General features: G+C 41.1%; 1 protein-coding gene across 2 annotated transcripts in view; it reads right to left on the bottom strand.

The window, feature by feature from the left end:
• ATP2C1 (ATPase secretory pathway Ca2+ transporting 1) overlaps positions 1 to 16,598 on the bottom strand; it is a 108,141-nt gene that overhangs the window by 19,231 nt on the left and 72,312 nt on the right. For both annotated transcript variants that reach the window (XM_036759225.1, XM_036759226.1), the window contains 7 exons: positions 15,332 to 15,398; positions 14,382 to 14,506; positions 13,306 to 13,403; positions 6,334 to 6,429; positions 6,156 to 6,245; positions 4,309 to 4,413; positions 1,445 to 1,601 (listed from right to left, as the gene is read on the bottom strand). In XM_036759225.1, coding sequence (XP_036615120.1) covers positions 1,445 to 1,601; positions 4,309 to 4,413; positions 6,156 to 6,245; positions 6,334 to 6,429; positions 13,306 to 13,403; positions 14,382 to 14,506; positions 15,332 to 15,398 — 738 coding nt within the window. The remainder of the gene's footprint in view (positions 1 to 1,444; positions 1,602 to 4,308; positions 4,414 to 6,155; positions 6,246 to 6,333; positions 6,430 to 13,305; positions 13,404 to 14,381; positions 14,507 to 15,331; positions 15,399 to 16,598) is intronic.

Genomic DNA, 16,598 nt, shown 5'->3' with positions numbered 1-16,598 from the left:
TCCTCACGCCCATTTTTCATGAGAAAGAAGCAGTTTCATTTTTGCTTATTTGTTGAAAATAATTTAGGATTCTCCATTATTAATTTTAAAAGGAGATAAACCAAACATTTTATATTTTTAACTCACCCTTAAAATAAAGCAAAAGAATTTAGTTTTGATGTGGCCCCGTGTTGAACGGTGACTCAACAGGCCTTGATGGGGAAAATTCTCTTTTACTCCTTATTCCAAAGAATAGGGAATATTGTGATTTCTCCCAAGAAACCTAATCCAATAATGGGCCTGGGGAAAAAAATTCACCAGATTTCTAGGGTTGTCCCTCCTATCTGTGTATCTTTGCTCTCCAGGATTTGCCAACTGAAAAAAATGACTAAAATTCTACTCCACTTTCTTCCTCTAACATTAGCCTGATTCACTGCACAGCCCAGTGGCACAAAAAATTCAATTTATTTGGGTCTCTTCTGCTTAGATGAAAGCCAAGCACACAGAGGTATGGCCAAGAGCACTGCACTCGTCATGAGTAGGATGCTTAACAGTTCGTGCCTTTGACTCCACACCTGCCAGGACAACGATCCAATCCCAGTCCATTAGACTTCACTTAAGTGAATACAATATCCAGGCTTTCCAGAAGATCTGGCTCCCCGGGCCAGGCATCTGACAGGGCCATGGTTTCTCTCCTAGCTCTGACCTCCCCATGTGTTGAATCCCTGCAGAGAACGTTCACAATTATTCTCCAAAGGCAAGAATGTTAAGACTGCATCTGTAACCTGAAGCTAAGGCTGAGCATCCGTGAAGGAGGGGAAATGCCCTGTTCAGACACTGGTAAACTAGATCACTGCTTCTGTCCTCAAAGCACAGTCACAAAGGCCAGGAGTGGGGAGACGGTATTTGTTTAGAACTATGGGACTGCAAAAAGGCCTTCCCACGGCCTTTCTCCACCCCAGTATGGTCCCCAAGACCTGAGAAAGAAAATCCTCCCCAAGTCAGATTGTATCAGAATAAGAAAGCCCTAGCATTTCTAGCTAACTAAACATGAGAAAGGCACTGGTGAAGATAGAAATAAAAATGAACTTATGGCTACAAACATGGCCTTAAATTTGTGCCGACTGCTGACAGTGAATAGCCGGAAAAGGCTCGGCCTCCATGCCCTCCCTCAACTCCCTCCTGTAGATGGACAATCTTCTGATGGAGAATGAAAAACTGGATAAGTACGGCATATTGTGATTATACAGTCTTCATCTTCACAAAAATGTCCTGGCCCCAAAGAAAATGTCCGGAGGAAGATAAGGACATAGTTAACATAGTTCTCCTCTGGGCACAGAGGAGAAAGGAGGATGAAGGGCTCCAGTATTTCTGTTAAAACATGATATACATTGTACTAAGTGGAAGAAGTGAAGCTAAAAAGCATTTCTCCCCCTCCCTCCCCAGGCCCCCGGAGTGCAGCTACCTCTCAGTCCTGCAGAGCCCATGGTGGCCTTTTCCTGCTGGTAGACATCCTTCTGCTGCTGAGTGAGTGCCAAGGTCTGTCCTTTGCTGTTGTACGTGGTGCAGTATCTAATCACTTGTTCATATGCACCCTTCATAAAACAAATTTCTGGGTTGTCCTGAGAAGAAGAACAGACATGACAAGGCAGTGGAATTCCTACTAGACTACCATGAAGCAGTATGATGTTGGCACTATCCTGGCCACAAGCAGATTTCTGCTGTGAATCCCTGCATCTCCCTGGAAATTTTAAACAGCCTCGTCCAAAAGACAAGACTATCAGGTCCGCCTTGCAGCCACACAAAAGAAACCATCCTTATATAAAACTAAAGCCACAAATTTATTGACATTTTAGGGATGCAGGAATTCTGAACATCTAGAACTTATTTGTATGAATTCTTCACTCAATATCAGGGGTTCTTAACCTGAGTTTATAAACTTAAAAAAAATTTTCATAATTACATTTCTATATAATTCATTTAATTTTTAATTGTACATTTTATTTTATACCTTTAAAACCATTATTCTAACAAAGGGTCTACAAGTTTCACTTAACTGCCAAAGGGGCACAAACATCTTTAAGAACTCTTGTGCCAACAGAGACAATCTTGGCACACTAGAAGAGGCTTTCTTTTTCCCCGCTTAGGGTGTAGAGTGAAACCTGCAATTTCATTGATAAAGGGAAGCCTCAATAAGGGATCTCTCTACCAATACAGACCTACAATCACTCTGCAACTTAAAATACAAGATAATGCCTTAGTATTAAGAGGTTAAGTGACCCACCCAGGGTCACACGGCCAGCATGTGTCAGAGGTGACACTTGAACCCAGGATTCCCTAACCACTTCACTACCACCCCCCAATCCATCCAGAAGAGTCACAAGAATTATTTACATATTTCTATTTTTGTTACATGTATGACATGCTGGAACCTCCTGAGTTATGTACCTTTTTAACTCCAGGATAAAAAATAATCAACAAGTCCTCTCTATTTCTTTCTTTCATTAAGAACCATTAAAAATGTCTCTGGACTGTTCATCATGCCCTCCTTCTCCAGGAAACTCATCCGTGGGAGATCTCCCTTGGCTGCAGGATTGAGTTGGCCTGGTCCTCACTTCCCATCTATGTCCTGACTGGACCCCTGGACCGGAGGGCAAAGCCACGGGCTCCAGGCTTCCAGTGAAAGACGGGGCTGTGATGAAAAATTCTCAACACCTCCAGAGAGAGAACTGATGACAAACTCAGTATAATTTCTTCACTTTATTTTTCTTGCCTTTTTTTTTTTTTTTGCAACATGGCTAATATGGAAATGCTTTGCATGATTTCACAAGAATAACTGGTATACTGCTTGCCTTCTCAGTGGGTAGGGGAGGGCCTGGTGGGAGGAGAGATTTTAGAACTCAAAAACTTTTTCTAAATGAATGTCAAAAATAAATATAAATCAAGGGGAAAGAGAAAGAGGGGGCTGATCAGCAAAATCTTCTCCCCATTTCCCACCAGTTACCCTGCTTTTGGACTTCTGTGAGACTCATCTTTCCCTGTTTACTCCACCTTTTCCTCCTGCCCCAAGCCCACTTCTCAGCTTCTTTTTGTGTGTCACCATCCTGAGTTAGACCCTAAGCTCCGTGAGAGCAGGCACTGTCTTGGTTTTTATTTGTATACATAGGCTTACCACAGTGCCTGGCATGCAGAAATATTTAATGACTGACTAAAAACAAACAGCGAGTCTCTATCCCAGCTTCTGCATTTTGTGACCCTAATTTGTTCCCCTGATGGAACTCTTTTTTTTAGCCACTGCCAAAATGTTTTAACAATTTCTGCTTTGTAGTACAGCTTGAGATCCAGGCCTGCTAGGTCCCCTTCCTTTTTGCTTTTTTTATTATTCCCCTCGAAGTTTCTTTTTCCTTTTTTCCCTCCATAGGAATTACATTATTACTTTTGCTAGGTCTATTAAATAACCCTCTGGTGGTCTAATTAGTATGATACTGAATAGGTAAATTAATTTAAGCAGTATTGTCATTTTTATTCTATTGTTTTGTCCTGTTCTCTGCTTATTTGGGTCTGTCTTTATTTCTGTTACAGGGTGTGGTCAATAGACTCCTCAGGATTCTACACAGGATCTAGTTATTTTAAATGGCTTTTCTCTTTCTAGCTCTTCCTGCTCACTACAGACACGTAGTAAGTCAACATGCTGAATGGAAGGGAAAAAAAAAGCCCCAAAAGTCTCTTTCTGCAGTTTTAGTGAGGTTGTACCCAAGAATGCTGGGAATTAGAAGGGTCCCAGAGAAGTCTTGGTCTCCCCCAGCACTGGAGCAGCTGGGTTGGCGCTCTTACAAAGTGTAGACAACAAGAACTCTCAGGAAACCTTCCCTATGACTTCTCAGACATACGCCAAGGGAAGATAGCTCAAGTTGACCCAAGACTAAGGACATCTGGAAAAGGAAGCCTCCAAAGCAGAGCCGGCAGCATATGCTTAAAGAAAACAGCTCTCCGCTTTTCTCCCGCTGTGTTTATTTTCTAGGAATTTATAATTCCTGCAAAGGTTAAACTGGAAACCCATTTCCTTTGCTCGTAAACAGAGTAGTTTCATTAAGACGATGTAACTCTCTGCTCCTGGCTGTTGTTCCCTACTTTAAAAAATGGAATTTGTTTATATTTGCAAGTGAGAAAGCAGGAGAGAAGGCTTCATCCAACTTGAATTACACAGGGCTCTGCTGACTTTCCATCTAGGTTCTGATGGTACAGACAGCACGATACTTATCTAAATTTATCAGAGGGGAAAGGATGATGTGTGACGATACCAGGGAGAGCCATTCAAAGGAAGGGTACCTGCTGTGTTCTATGCACACACTTAACAGCCATCCATTTTTGCTCAGAACTGAAGGGATATTCTGCTTTCCTTATATAGTCCTGCTGAAGTCCATCAAGACCCATCTGCATAAAATACAAAAGGAAAAATATTCTTTTAGCCAACATGACAATATAAGAAAGGACATGAATTGTTTTCTAACTATGCCTCAGACATAAGAACATATGCTAAAGAAGCCAAGGTCAAAGGTTCAAGCCTCATCACACATAGATTATTACTATTACTACTAATAATAGCTAACCTATGCACCAGACACTGTGCTGAGCACTTCACAAATATCACCTCATGTGATCCTCACAACAACCCTGAGAGACAGTTGCTATTATGACCCCCATTTTACAGATGAGAAAACAGAGGCAGACAGAGATTAACACCTCTATCTAGGCCATGTAATAAGTGTATGAGGTCAGATTCAAACTCTGGTCTTCCTGACTCCAGGCCCCATGCTCTATCCACTGTACCACTAGCTGGTTTTGGGAAAGCCAGTATATTTTCAGTCTCTCTCATGTCCAATTCATGCTACCGACCCCCCAACTTCTTTTAGGACCACAGCTGTGATGCCATGGGTCAGCAACTGAGGGGAGGGAGTTTGGCAACTTAACCCAAAGTCTAACGACTTTCCAAGGATACTGCAAGCCCTGTGAGTCAGGCAGGACTAGAACCAGGGTCCTCCTGACTCCTAAGCCAGTGTGCTAGCCACTGACTGCAGCGCAGAAGGGATGCCAGAACATGCCTGTCCCAACATCCCAGCTGCTAGGAGAGGCAGAGGCACTCAGGTCTACACACACCAAGGCTGGCTCTAACACAAAGAGCCCCCAAAGGTGCAGGCTCCCAGCCGCCCGCGGAGGTGCGAACACCCTGGGCCAGAGAACAGGGCAGGTGAGTGCTTTCCAACCTGTGAGCACCAGGGTCAGGCTACAAGTGCAGCCAACCCCAGCCTGGGCAAGACGACAGGGACAGGGAGGCAGGCGCAATCTCAAGATAACAATGTGAAAACCAAAATAAACAGGAGATTCTTATGCTGTGTCTATGAGATTGAAAAAAAAAATGTTTTCTGATACATTTTCTGATGCATTTTTAAAAAATCTGAATCCATTTCACCAGCCTGCCAAAAGCCTCTCATGAGACAAAGAAGGTGAAAAACTGACCCCAAAGTACCTGTCTTTCACCAAGTGACTCACCTTATCTTACCTAAGAGTGTCCTATTGCTGAGCCACTTTCAAGGCTGGGAGGGTGCTTCAAAACCTCGGCCACCCAATCCCGCTCCTCCCTCCCCGCCCCCCACCCCAGAAGTCCATATACATTATTTCCTAGCAGAGGCAGCAAGCATGAGGTAGAGGAGACACAGTTGGTTTGACTTCGCTCATTTGTTACAAGGGTTTTTAGCGGTGGGGAAAAAGAAGTGAGGGAGCAGTTGGTTCACAAAAGCGATACCAAACAAAAAGGGGGCCTTTGAAACATCTTTTAACTGTACAGAAGAGAAAGAAGTTCCAAATGCAGCAAAAGCGGAATAATTTCAAAAGTTATGCGTAGAATTTATTAAATACATTTTAATAAAAGCAACTAACATGACACAGATTCACAGCTTTATATAGAATCCGCTTGTGTTCTAATGTGTATATAAAAATGATCTTTCTCATATTTAAGTTTCAGAATAGAAAAAGTATATTTAAAAAATTAAGAAGGTGTATGGAATTTTTCTCTGGATCACTTGCAAGCAGAGACAAAATCAGTGCTGCTACAGGACCTCCAAGGACAAAGTCTTAGGTGGTACGGAATTGAAAACGAGTAACTTATAAACACATACCTTCATTGCAAGAGCAATCAAGGCTCCTTCTGTAGGCTTTCCCATTAAAGTGCTGTTCCTAATTACAGCATCGTTGCACACGCAGCCAGCCTAAGAGAAACACACATGTAACTACAAAGCCATTGGAACACACCAAGTCGTCTTGAGAAGTTACTCTCTTTAGCAGCGAAGTGCTTACCTCAACAATTCTACTAATGGATGGGTGATAGAATCCATGAACAACATCTCCGTCAAGTATGACTTCACCAAACTGATTGTAGCCTACTCCAGTAACCTAAGAAATTATATAAACTTGTATCAAAATTACTGACCAGTAGAGAGGAGAGAGCAAACAGTTAGAGGTCATGTTCAAACTAATTTATGCCACAATGATGCAAAAAGGATACTCCTAGGAAAGCATTTGAATTTGTTCTTCAAAATTTAAAAGACTCAGGACAGATTCCACTTGACAGGCCAACAAGTTTAATGTTTTCTTCGTCTAATGAGATTTGATTAAAATGTGAAACGACTTCTATTAGTGATTAATAAGACTACATCTACAGAAAGGTACCACTACCTAAAATCTTTTTACAGCTGTTGTATATTAACCTCACCTCAGCATCGATGTAATATTATAATTAGTAGTAACAATGACTCCCATATGATACTTGTAAGATTGCAAGTTCACAAATCAATGCTTAGTCAAGTGAATTGAAATAGAGTGAATGCAGTACACACCTTCTTTAATACTTCCCTCCTTCTCAGTGGGACTCATCCAGCTGAATATATAACATGAAGGTGACCTAGAGTTTTTCTTAACATTAAGTGATAATGTGGACCAGAATCTCACAAGACAGTGCAGAGAGGTTGGGATGTGAGCTGCTGAAGGAAATATCAACTACGAATCCACTGCAAGAGTTCAGACTGTGTGCAATGGGAAAAATGAGGAGCAAATGAGAAAATAGTCCCACATTCAGTGAATTCATAAGGTCTCTCTCTGGTATGAATGCTCTGATGTTGAGCAAAAGATACATTCAGGTGATAGGCCTTCCCTTGTACATTACATTCAGAAGCTATAAATTATTTGAAGTTGAGAAAGATCTGACTTGGGATGGAAGATCTTCCCACACCACTCACATTCATAAAGAATTTCCTCTGATGCACAGTAAGATTTGGCTTCTTCCTGAAGGCCTTCCCACATTCACTACTGTTGCAACAATTCAGCTAGCAGCTGTTGTGGGAGTGAAAGACCAACACAAGCCCAACAACAAGAACGCTGCCAGCACAGGTTCTTTTGATCTGCTTTACTAAGGGAAGTAACATTAAGGGGTTAACAATCTTATTTTAATCCAACATATACATATAGACTCACTTAGTTCAGGAGGAAAAGCCAGCAACCTGAACTGCAGAGCAAATACAAATACAAACATACATTATAAACAGACCAAATCACAACTCATAGTTACCAAAAAGTATCAACATCTGAGTTCAGCCAGGAGGCTGTTAGAGCAGCTGCCCAGAGTCCCCAGCCTCCAGGAGTGAGAGCCTCCAGCAAATAGCTCTGTTCTCTCTTTTATACAGTCTCTAGCCATCACCAAAGTCATCTGAGCGACCAGAACTCAGGCTCCTACTATTGGCTCTGGTCTTAGCAACTCCCCTCAGGACCCTGAGGGCTTCAGGCCCACATAGGCTCAGCACCTAGTAGACAGGGATTTGGGCCTGGGGCTTTATAGCTAGTAAGGTTCAATCAAAGACAATTAAGCATTCTAAAAGGTAAAAAAGTCCCCTTAGTTGCCAATGCAACTACATACCTAAGGTTTTTCTCCAACATGAATTTTTGATATCTGATAAGATCTCGACTGCAATGGAAGGCCTTCCTGCACTTCTGAAATTCATGAGGAAACTTAGCAGGATGAATTCTCTGATGGACATAAAGTAGTATCCTCCATCTAAAGGCCTTCCTACTTGCATTACACTCTTAAGGTTTCTTTCCTGAATGAATACGCTGATGTAGAGTAAGGTGTGCCTTTCTGCTGAAGGCCTTCCCACATTCACTACATTGATAAGGTTTCTCTCCAGTATGAATTCTGTGATGCTCTGTAAGTGCATTCTTATATCTGAAGGCCTTCCCACACTCATTGCACTCATATGGTTTCTCTCCAGTATGAATTCTGTGATGCTCTGTAAGGTGTGTCTTACTCCTGAAGGCCTTCCCACATTCACTACATTCATAAGGTTCGTCTTCATTATGAATTCTGTGATGCTCTGTAAGTTGAGTCTTATATCTGAAGGCCTTCCCACACTCACTACATTCATAAGGTTTCTCTCCTGTATGAATTCTGTGATGCTCTGTAAGTTGAGTCTTATATCTGAAGGCCTTCCCACATTCACTACATTCATAAGGTTTCTCTCCAGTATGAATTCTGTGATGCTCTGTAAGTTGAGTCTTATATCTGAAGGCCTTCCCACACTCACTACATTCATAAGGTTTCTCTCCTGTATGAATTCTGTGATGCTCTGTAAGTTGAGTCTTATATCTGAAGGCCTTCCCACATTCACTACATTCATAAGGTTTCTCTCCAGTATGAATTCTGTGATGCTCTGTAAGTGCATTCTTATATCTGAAGGCCTTCCCACACTCATTGCACTCATATGGTTTCTCTCCAGTATGAATTCTGTGATGCTCTGTAAGGTGTGTCTTACTCCTGAAGGCCTTCCCACATTCACTACATTCATAAGGTTTCTCTCCAGTATGAATTCTGTGATGCTCTGTAAGTGCATTCTTATATCTGAAGGCCTTCCCACACTCATTGCACTCATATGGTTTCTCTCCAGTATGAATTCTGTGATGCTCTGTAAGGTGTGTCTTACTCCTGAAGGCCTTCCCACATTCACTACATTCATATGGTTTTTTTCCCGTATGAGTACTGTGATGTTCTGTAAGCAGACTTTTATATCTGAAGGCCTTCCCACATTCACTACATTCATAAGGTTTGTCTTCATTATGAATTCTGTGATGCTCTGTAAGTTGAGTCTTATATCTGAAGGCCTTCCCACATTCACTACATTCATATGGTTTTTTTCCCGTATGAGTACTGTGATGTTCTGCGAGCAGACTTTTGTATCTGAAGGCCTTCCCACATTCACTACATTCATAAGGTTTCTCTCCTGTATGAATTCTGTGATGCTCTGTAAGTTGAGTCTTATATCTGAAGGCCTTCCCACACTCACTACATTCATAAGGTTTCTCTCCTGTATGAATTCTGTGATGCTCTGTAAGTTGTGTCTTATATCTGAAGGCCTTCCCACATTCACTACATTCATAAGGTTTCTCTCCAGTATGAATTCTGTGATGCTCTGTAAGTTGAGTCTTATATCTGAAGGCCTTCCCACACTCACTACATTCATAAGGTTTCTCTCCAGTATGAATTCTGTGATGCTTTAAAAAATGTGTCTTGTATCTGAAGGCCCTTCCACATTCACTACATTCATAAGGTTTCTCTCCAGTATGAATTCTGTGATGTTTTGTAAGTCGGGTCTTATCCTTGTAGGCCTTGTCACATTCACTACATTCATAAGGTTTCTCTCCCCTATGAATTCTGTGATGCTCTGTAAATTGTGTCTTGTCCCTGAAAGCCTTCGTACATTCATTACATTCATAAGGTTTCTCTCCAGTATGAATTCTGTGATGCTTTAAAAAATGTGTCTTGTATCTGAAGGCCCTTCCACATTCACTACATTCATAAGGCTTCTCTCCAATATGAATTCTGTGATGTTTTGTAAGTCGGGTCTTATCCTTGTAGGCCTTGCCACATTCACTACATTCATAAGGTTTCTCTCCCCTATGAATTCTGTGATCCTTTGTAAATTGTGTCTTGTCCCTGAAAGCCTTCGTACATTCATTACATTCATAAGGTTTCTCTCCAGTATGAATTCTGTGATGCTTTAAAAAATGTGTCTTGTATCTGAAGACCCTTCCACATTCACTACATTCATAAGGTTTCTCTCCAGTATGAATTCTGTGATGCACAGTAAGTCCAGTCTTATATCTGAAGGCCTTCCCACATTCACTACATTCATAAGGTTTCTCTCCAGTTTGAATTTTCCGATTCACAACAAGATGCCCCTTGCTCCAGAAGGCTCCAGAAGGCCTTCCCACATTCATTACATTCTGAAGGTTTATCTCCAGTAAATTCTCTGCTCCCTGGACAGCTGCCTCTGGCATCCAAGATGCTTCCTTTCTTTCTAATTGGTAGATCACATCTGGTTTGGAAACTGCAAATCCCAAAGACACCAAGTTCCTATAGTTCTCCAGCATCACATCCCTGTACAACTTTTTCTGAGATGGGCTCAACTGTAGCCACTCCTCTTGGGTGAATTCCACAGCCACATCCTTGAATGTCACTGGCTCTTTCTGGGGCCTGGCTGTCAGCACAGGAGCCATTCCCTCTTCCTCAAGGCTCCCAGGGCAGAAGCCACAGAAGGGAGAGTCACAAATCCTAGGGTCTGCTTGCCTATATCCTCTCCTCCCACAGTTTTGAGAGTCCTTGCAGTTCTCAGAGTCCTTTCAGTCTTCTCTCTCTGGTTTCTTTGTGGCTCTCTGTAAAGGCAATCAGTGAACAGGAAGATCTTTCCCTCCTATTTGAGTGGGCTTCGGGGGTGGGGCTCTCAGCGTCCTGGAGGGAGCAGCTAGGACTGGAGCCAATGGAAGCCTGTGGTGGGAGGAGCTTGCTGAACGGTTGGAGCAGAGCTAAGGGGCAGTTGGTGAGGCAGTTGGAGAGAGCAGTTGGGAGCTGAAGGAGAGAAGAAGCAGTCAGCTAGCTGAAACACAGCTTGGAGATTGTGGCAGAAGTGGCAGCAACGGTGGCAGGCACTACAAAAAGGCAGAACTGACCCTCGTGGAGACCAGAGAGTGCTGAGCAGGGGCTTGATGCCAGTGGGTGGTCTTCTTGCTGGAGGGCCCTGGCATTGGGGGGGGAGCACCAGTATGGCTTGGCTTGCTACCATAATGTTTTTCTGTGGCCTCCTGGTCACTACTGTGAGATGGGGATACTGGTTTTGAAAGGTTCTTGCCAGGATGTCGAATTGGGGACACTGGTCCATGGGTCTGCTACTTTTGAGTTTCAATAAATGCTTTTAACTCCTCTGCCTTCTACTTAGAGAATTCCTTATATCCTGCAATTCTTGACCATTCAGGCATATTCATGGTTGTCTCTGAAGTCACAAATTCTGCCTTAATGATACAGACATCTACCTCGATGCATCCTACCGAAGTCAGAGACATCACACAAGTGTTCAAAGAAAAATTCTGTCCCAGGTCACAAGCCTGACTGTCTACATACTATGCAAAAACCAACACACTGAAGTTGTGCTTTTAACAAGGAAAGACAAGTTCCGGCAAACTGTTTAATGCTAATCTTCATTTATGCACGTGGCTCTGATGATACTTTTATGTCCCAGCTTCCATTCATTATTAATAAGACTACTGCTACAGAAAGTTATGATCTAAATCTTTTTAAAGCTGCAGTGTGAGGAATTTATGACAAAACAAGAGATAGAGAACATTATGAAATGCAAAATGGATAATTTTGATTACATTAAATTGAAAAGTTTTTGCACAAAGAAAGACGCAATCAAAATTAGGAGGGAAGCAGAAAACTGAGAAGGAATTTTTATAACCAATGCCTCTGATAAAGACCTCATTTCTAGAATATATAGAGAACTGAGTCAAATTTACAAGAATACAAGTCATTCCTCAATTGATAAATGGTCAAAGGATATGAACAGGCAGTTTTCAGAGGAAGAAACTAAAGCTATCTATAGTCATATGAAAAAATGATCTATATCACTATTAATTAGAGAAATATAAATCAAAACAACTTTGAGGTACCACATCACACCTACCAGATTGGCAAACATGACAAAACAGGAAAATGATAAATGTTGGAGAAGATGTGGGAAAGTTGGAACACTAATTCATTGTTGGTGGAGCTGTGAGCTGATTCAAACATTCTGGAGAGCAATTTGGAACTATGCCCAAAGGTCTATAAAACCTTGCATACCCTTTGACCCAGCAATACCACTTCTAGGTCTGTATCCGAAAGAGATTATAAAAATAGGAAAAAGACCCATATGTACAAAAACATTTATAGCACCTCTTTTTGGGGTGGACAAGAACTGGAAATCCAGGGGACGCCCATGAATTGGGGAATGGCTGAACAAGTTGTAGTATATGAATGTAATGGCATACTTTTATGCTATAAGAAAGGATGAACAGGCAGACATTGGGAAAACCTGAAAAAACTTATATGACTAATGCTGAGTGAGGTGGGCAGAATCAGGAAAACACTGTATGCAGTAACAGACCCAATGTGAAATGACTGACTTTGATAGACTTACTCCTTCTCAGTAATGCAAGGAGACCTAAAACTAGTCCAAAGGACTCATGATGGAAAATGCCATCCACATCCAGAGAAAGAACTATAGAGTCGGAATTCAGAGTGAAGCAGACTCTTTTCTCTTTTGTTTTGTTTTTTTTCTCATGGTTTCTCCCATTCATTATAATTCTTTTATGCAACATGACTAATGTGAAAATGTGTTTAATAGAAATGTATGTGTAGAGTATATATCAGATTTCATGCTGTCTTAGGGAGAGATGGAGGAGAAAATTTAAAACTTATGAAAGTAAATGTTGAAAACTGAAAATAAATTAAATATAAAAAAAACAAAGTTGCAGTGTATTAGCCTCACCTCAGCATTTACAGGATATTTTAACTCATAATAACGGTGATAATGATTAGTTGATGATCATGCCAAGGCTCAATGGGACTGAAAATACTGCTTCATTCTGTCAGACACAGAATCTGCTAAAAATGCTAAAATGAACTTCACACAGCACTCAGCTGAGGACTGTCCTAAGACTTTGGGCACAGCCGGTGTAATATATTCAGTGAACATTTCCTAACTGATCTACCAAAACTCTTCAAAATGGCAACAAGAAAGAAACCAGCTTTGCTGAAGACAAACTTAAAACTACTCGGAGGAAAGCTGAATTTGTGAGCAGGTTAAAATGACGCGTGAAAGGGATGCCTTCAATGACAATGAAAAAAAGAAATAAAATAACGAAGGTATGCCTTGAATAAAAACAAAGAAGAGAAATCCCTCAAGTTACCTCAGCATGCTGTCCATCTGAAGTAAAGATGTGAGTCACTGTCATTTCGTTCTTCGTCAGCGTCCCAGTTTTATCGGAACAAATCACATTACAGCAACCTTAAAGAGGACAGCACAGGGACATCAGAAAAGGGAACAGCGGGTTGTGCACAAAGGTTTTTTGATGAACATAAATAAATGAACCTGGAAAGCTAAGCTATTCAGAAGATGAGTGAGAAAGTGACTTGACCACTGGAGATGGGATCCTGGATACTCACTTGCACTATGAAAATAAGAGAAGCTGGGCTCAAAGTCATATCCTCATCATGCTTGTTTCTCAACATAGGTTACCCAATATTCCATTCACGGTTTAGAAAACAATGGAAATGCAGACTGTTTTTCCATATTAAACATTTTTTCTAAGTGCTTCCCCCCTCCCTACTCATTTCTATTTTCCCATAATGATCCTGTCTATCAAATCTGGGGATGGCAAAGGCAGGATGGACACTGGAGGTAACTCACTGGGTTCCTGGGGTATAAACATGAGAAACTTCTGAGAACTGAGAAATCACAAGACATCTGACAGTTTATATCATGGCAATAAACTGCCAGACAGGCAATTTAAATTCAAAGTACTTTTGTATGTCCCAGATGCAGAATAAAGGGCCTTTAAAAAAAAAGAGGGCTCCCAAAGAGACAGTGAAATCACCAACTTATACATAAAGCAAAAAGTAGCCACAGCACAGCAAAAGTCCCCAGGTAATCCAAGATGTCTGACTCTTAACCCATCTTTGTGCCAGTGAGTCTTGCCAATATCACCTTTTTGGTAGTATCAAAATGAAAAGTTTACTGACCTGATGGCTAGCATTTTTGTTTATGTGTATTTTAAAAAGATTTTTAAAATCAGATGCTGTATACAGCTGTCAGCCTCTGCCAGTGTTCTCATGACTGAAGTCACAAGTGGCTTTGCTATGATGGCTTGCCCTCCATGGCCATATTCCAGTGATGGTACAGTAAGTCATAGAAACAATTATTCTAAGTTCAGTGCTGACCTTGCTCATTAATTCTCATCCAGTCAATGCACTCAGCATGACTTACCTAGAGTTTCAACGATCGGCAGCTTTTTGACAATGGCCCTTTTCTTCACCATCCTCATGACACCAAGAGCCAGAGTCACAGTTACCACAATAGGAAGGCCTTCAGGAATGGCAGCTACAGCCAGACTGCAACAGAAAGTCACATGTCAAATGAAAAGCATGCATACTGGCTTTCTAAAAAAATGGTACAAATTACTTAAATTGGAGGTAATAAAATACCAAAGAATTAGTGCTGCTGATTTGTGTCTCAAAAGAAAAGACACAAGAAGACCCTCCTTCCACACTCCTTTGCGTAGAGTAGGGGGAGGTCCACAAGTGTTGTGTATTGCAAATTTTCTCAAATTTCTCCATTTTATTGATCAGTTGTGCCAATTTTTCCCCTTTTGTTATCTTAAAAAAAATGCTATTTGTTACATGGGATGGCTCGCTGGGACAGGGAGGGAGAGGGATTCTGGGGAAAACTATAATGATATAAAAAAACAAAAGACATCAATAAAAACTTATTTTTGGAAAAAGAGTGCTGCTGGTCTGACCTGCATATACACTAAATCAGTAATATATAATAAATCTGTGTAGAATTTAGCAGTACATGAATGGACCTGAAGTTCTTTCTTAGTCTCACTGCAATCTATGAAACTGTTGGAATTTTAAGGGTTCTTTCAAAAAACCAGGAAAAGCAGGGGTGAAATCGTAAGATCAACAAAATACACAGCGATCTAGAGAAAAACATGATCGGGTGTAGAATTTAAAACATGTACCAGTATTTACAAAACAGATCCTCTTTTGGACCGTAAAGATGTGGGGAAGAACAGAGCTTTTCTGTCTAGTCTGTAATGCACCAAGTACCACAATGGAGCCCAAATGACATTGTCCCCTCCTCTTAGAAAATTGCTCAAGATGTCACAACCATCAAGCAAAACCCGAAAGACTCAACGCCAGCTTCTCTCTCACCTCACGCCAATAGTAAACATATCCAGGATATGTTTTCCTTGTAACCAGCCAACCAGCATGATAATACCTGTAACAGAATCAAACAGGTCCTGGCCTCGTTATTCAAACTCTGGGGAAGAGCATCACGACAATTAAGGCTGTACTGAAATCTCATGGCAGACAGAGATCACACAACCATAGATCATAGACTTAAAGCTGGAATGGACCTTTTAAGTCATGTAGTCCCACCCTCTCCTTTTATAAATGAGGAAACTGAGGCCCAGAGAAGTGACTTATTCCAGTTCACAAAAATAGACAATAGGCAAGGCAGAATCCAAACCCAGGATCTTTCACACCAAATCTAACACACTGCAATATGCTGGCTTATGAATTAGGGAAGGTTAGATTACAACTGGATAAGTTCAAATTTAACACTACGGAAAAATTACATCATGGCGTCTAAAATTTAAGAACACAGAAAAAACAGAGCCCAATATGTGAAATACGTAATAACCTAATTTTCTAGGAATGGATCTACTCTGTATTTCAAGAAATATCTACATCATTTTATTACCTCAATACTGAAAAACACAATGAATTAAGACTGACACAGTATGAAAAGAGAACTGATTTCAGATCAAGAGTGTGAAGCCTTCTAATCAAAGCCATTTGGGGCTAGCACAGGGCCCAACACACAGTAGGCACTTAATAGATACTTATGTCCTTCCTATAGTCACATTTCCTAAGACCACACTTTTAAAAGGTACTTTGATGGCACTACAAAATAAAAAGAACTCAATCAGAAACCAATTACTTCCCTCAAGCTAGCCTTTAAAAGATGCCAGAAACTCACTTGGGGCTGGAGAACAGAACTTTCCGGCTTGGGCCAGGCAGGGGTAGTAGACTCAGCCCAATCCTTTCTACCTACAGTCACCTGCCCACACAATGAGAGATGACTGCTCTTCACAATGACACCACCGATTCTGGCTCTGAAATTCTGGCTTGGAATCTACAAATAGCAGGGCACACTGGGAGGAAAGTTTGGGAAAGCGGAGCTGAGCTGTTTGGACCACTGCTAATCCATGGCCAGAGAGGCTTTGTTACACAGTTCTGTAAGCTTATAGTTAGTAAGAGGAAGCAGAGAATAAATTAAAAGTTAATTAACTTCTTCCTCATCCCTTTATGATAAAAGTAGACAAGTTAAAGAAGAGGAATAAGGTTAATTTCTTAATTCAAATAAAATATCAATTCAAATGCTGAATTATTAGATGTGCCAAGAGAGCAAACT

Source organism: Trichosurus vulpecula, chromosome 5 (genome assembly GCF_011100635.1).
Source record: "Trichosurus vulpecula isolate mTriVul1 chromosome 5, mTriVul1.pri, whole genome shotgun sequence".
In the NCBI taxonomy this organism is placed as follows: Eukaryota; Metazoa; Chordata; class Mammalia; order Diprotodontia; family Phalangeridae; genus Trichosurus; species Trichosurus vulpecula.
Note: the sequence above shows the minus strand (reverse complement) of the source record. Positions and strands in the feature narration are given on the sequence as shown.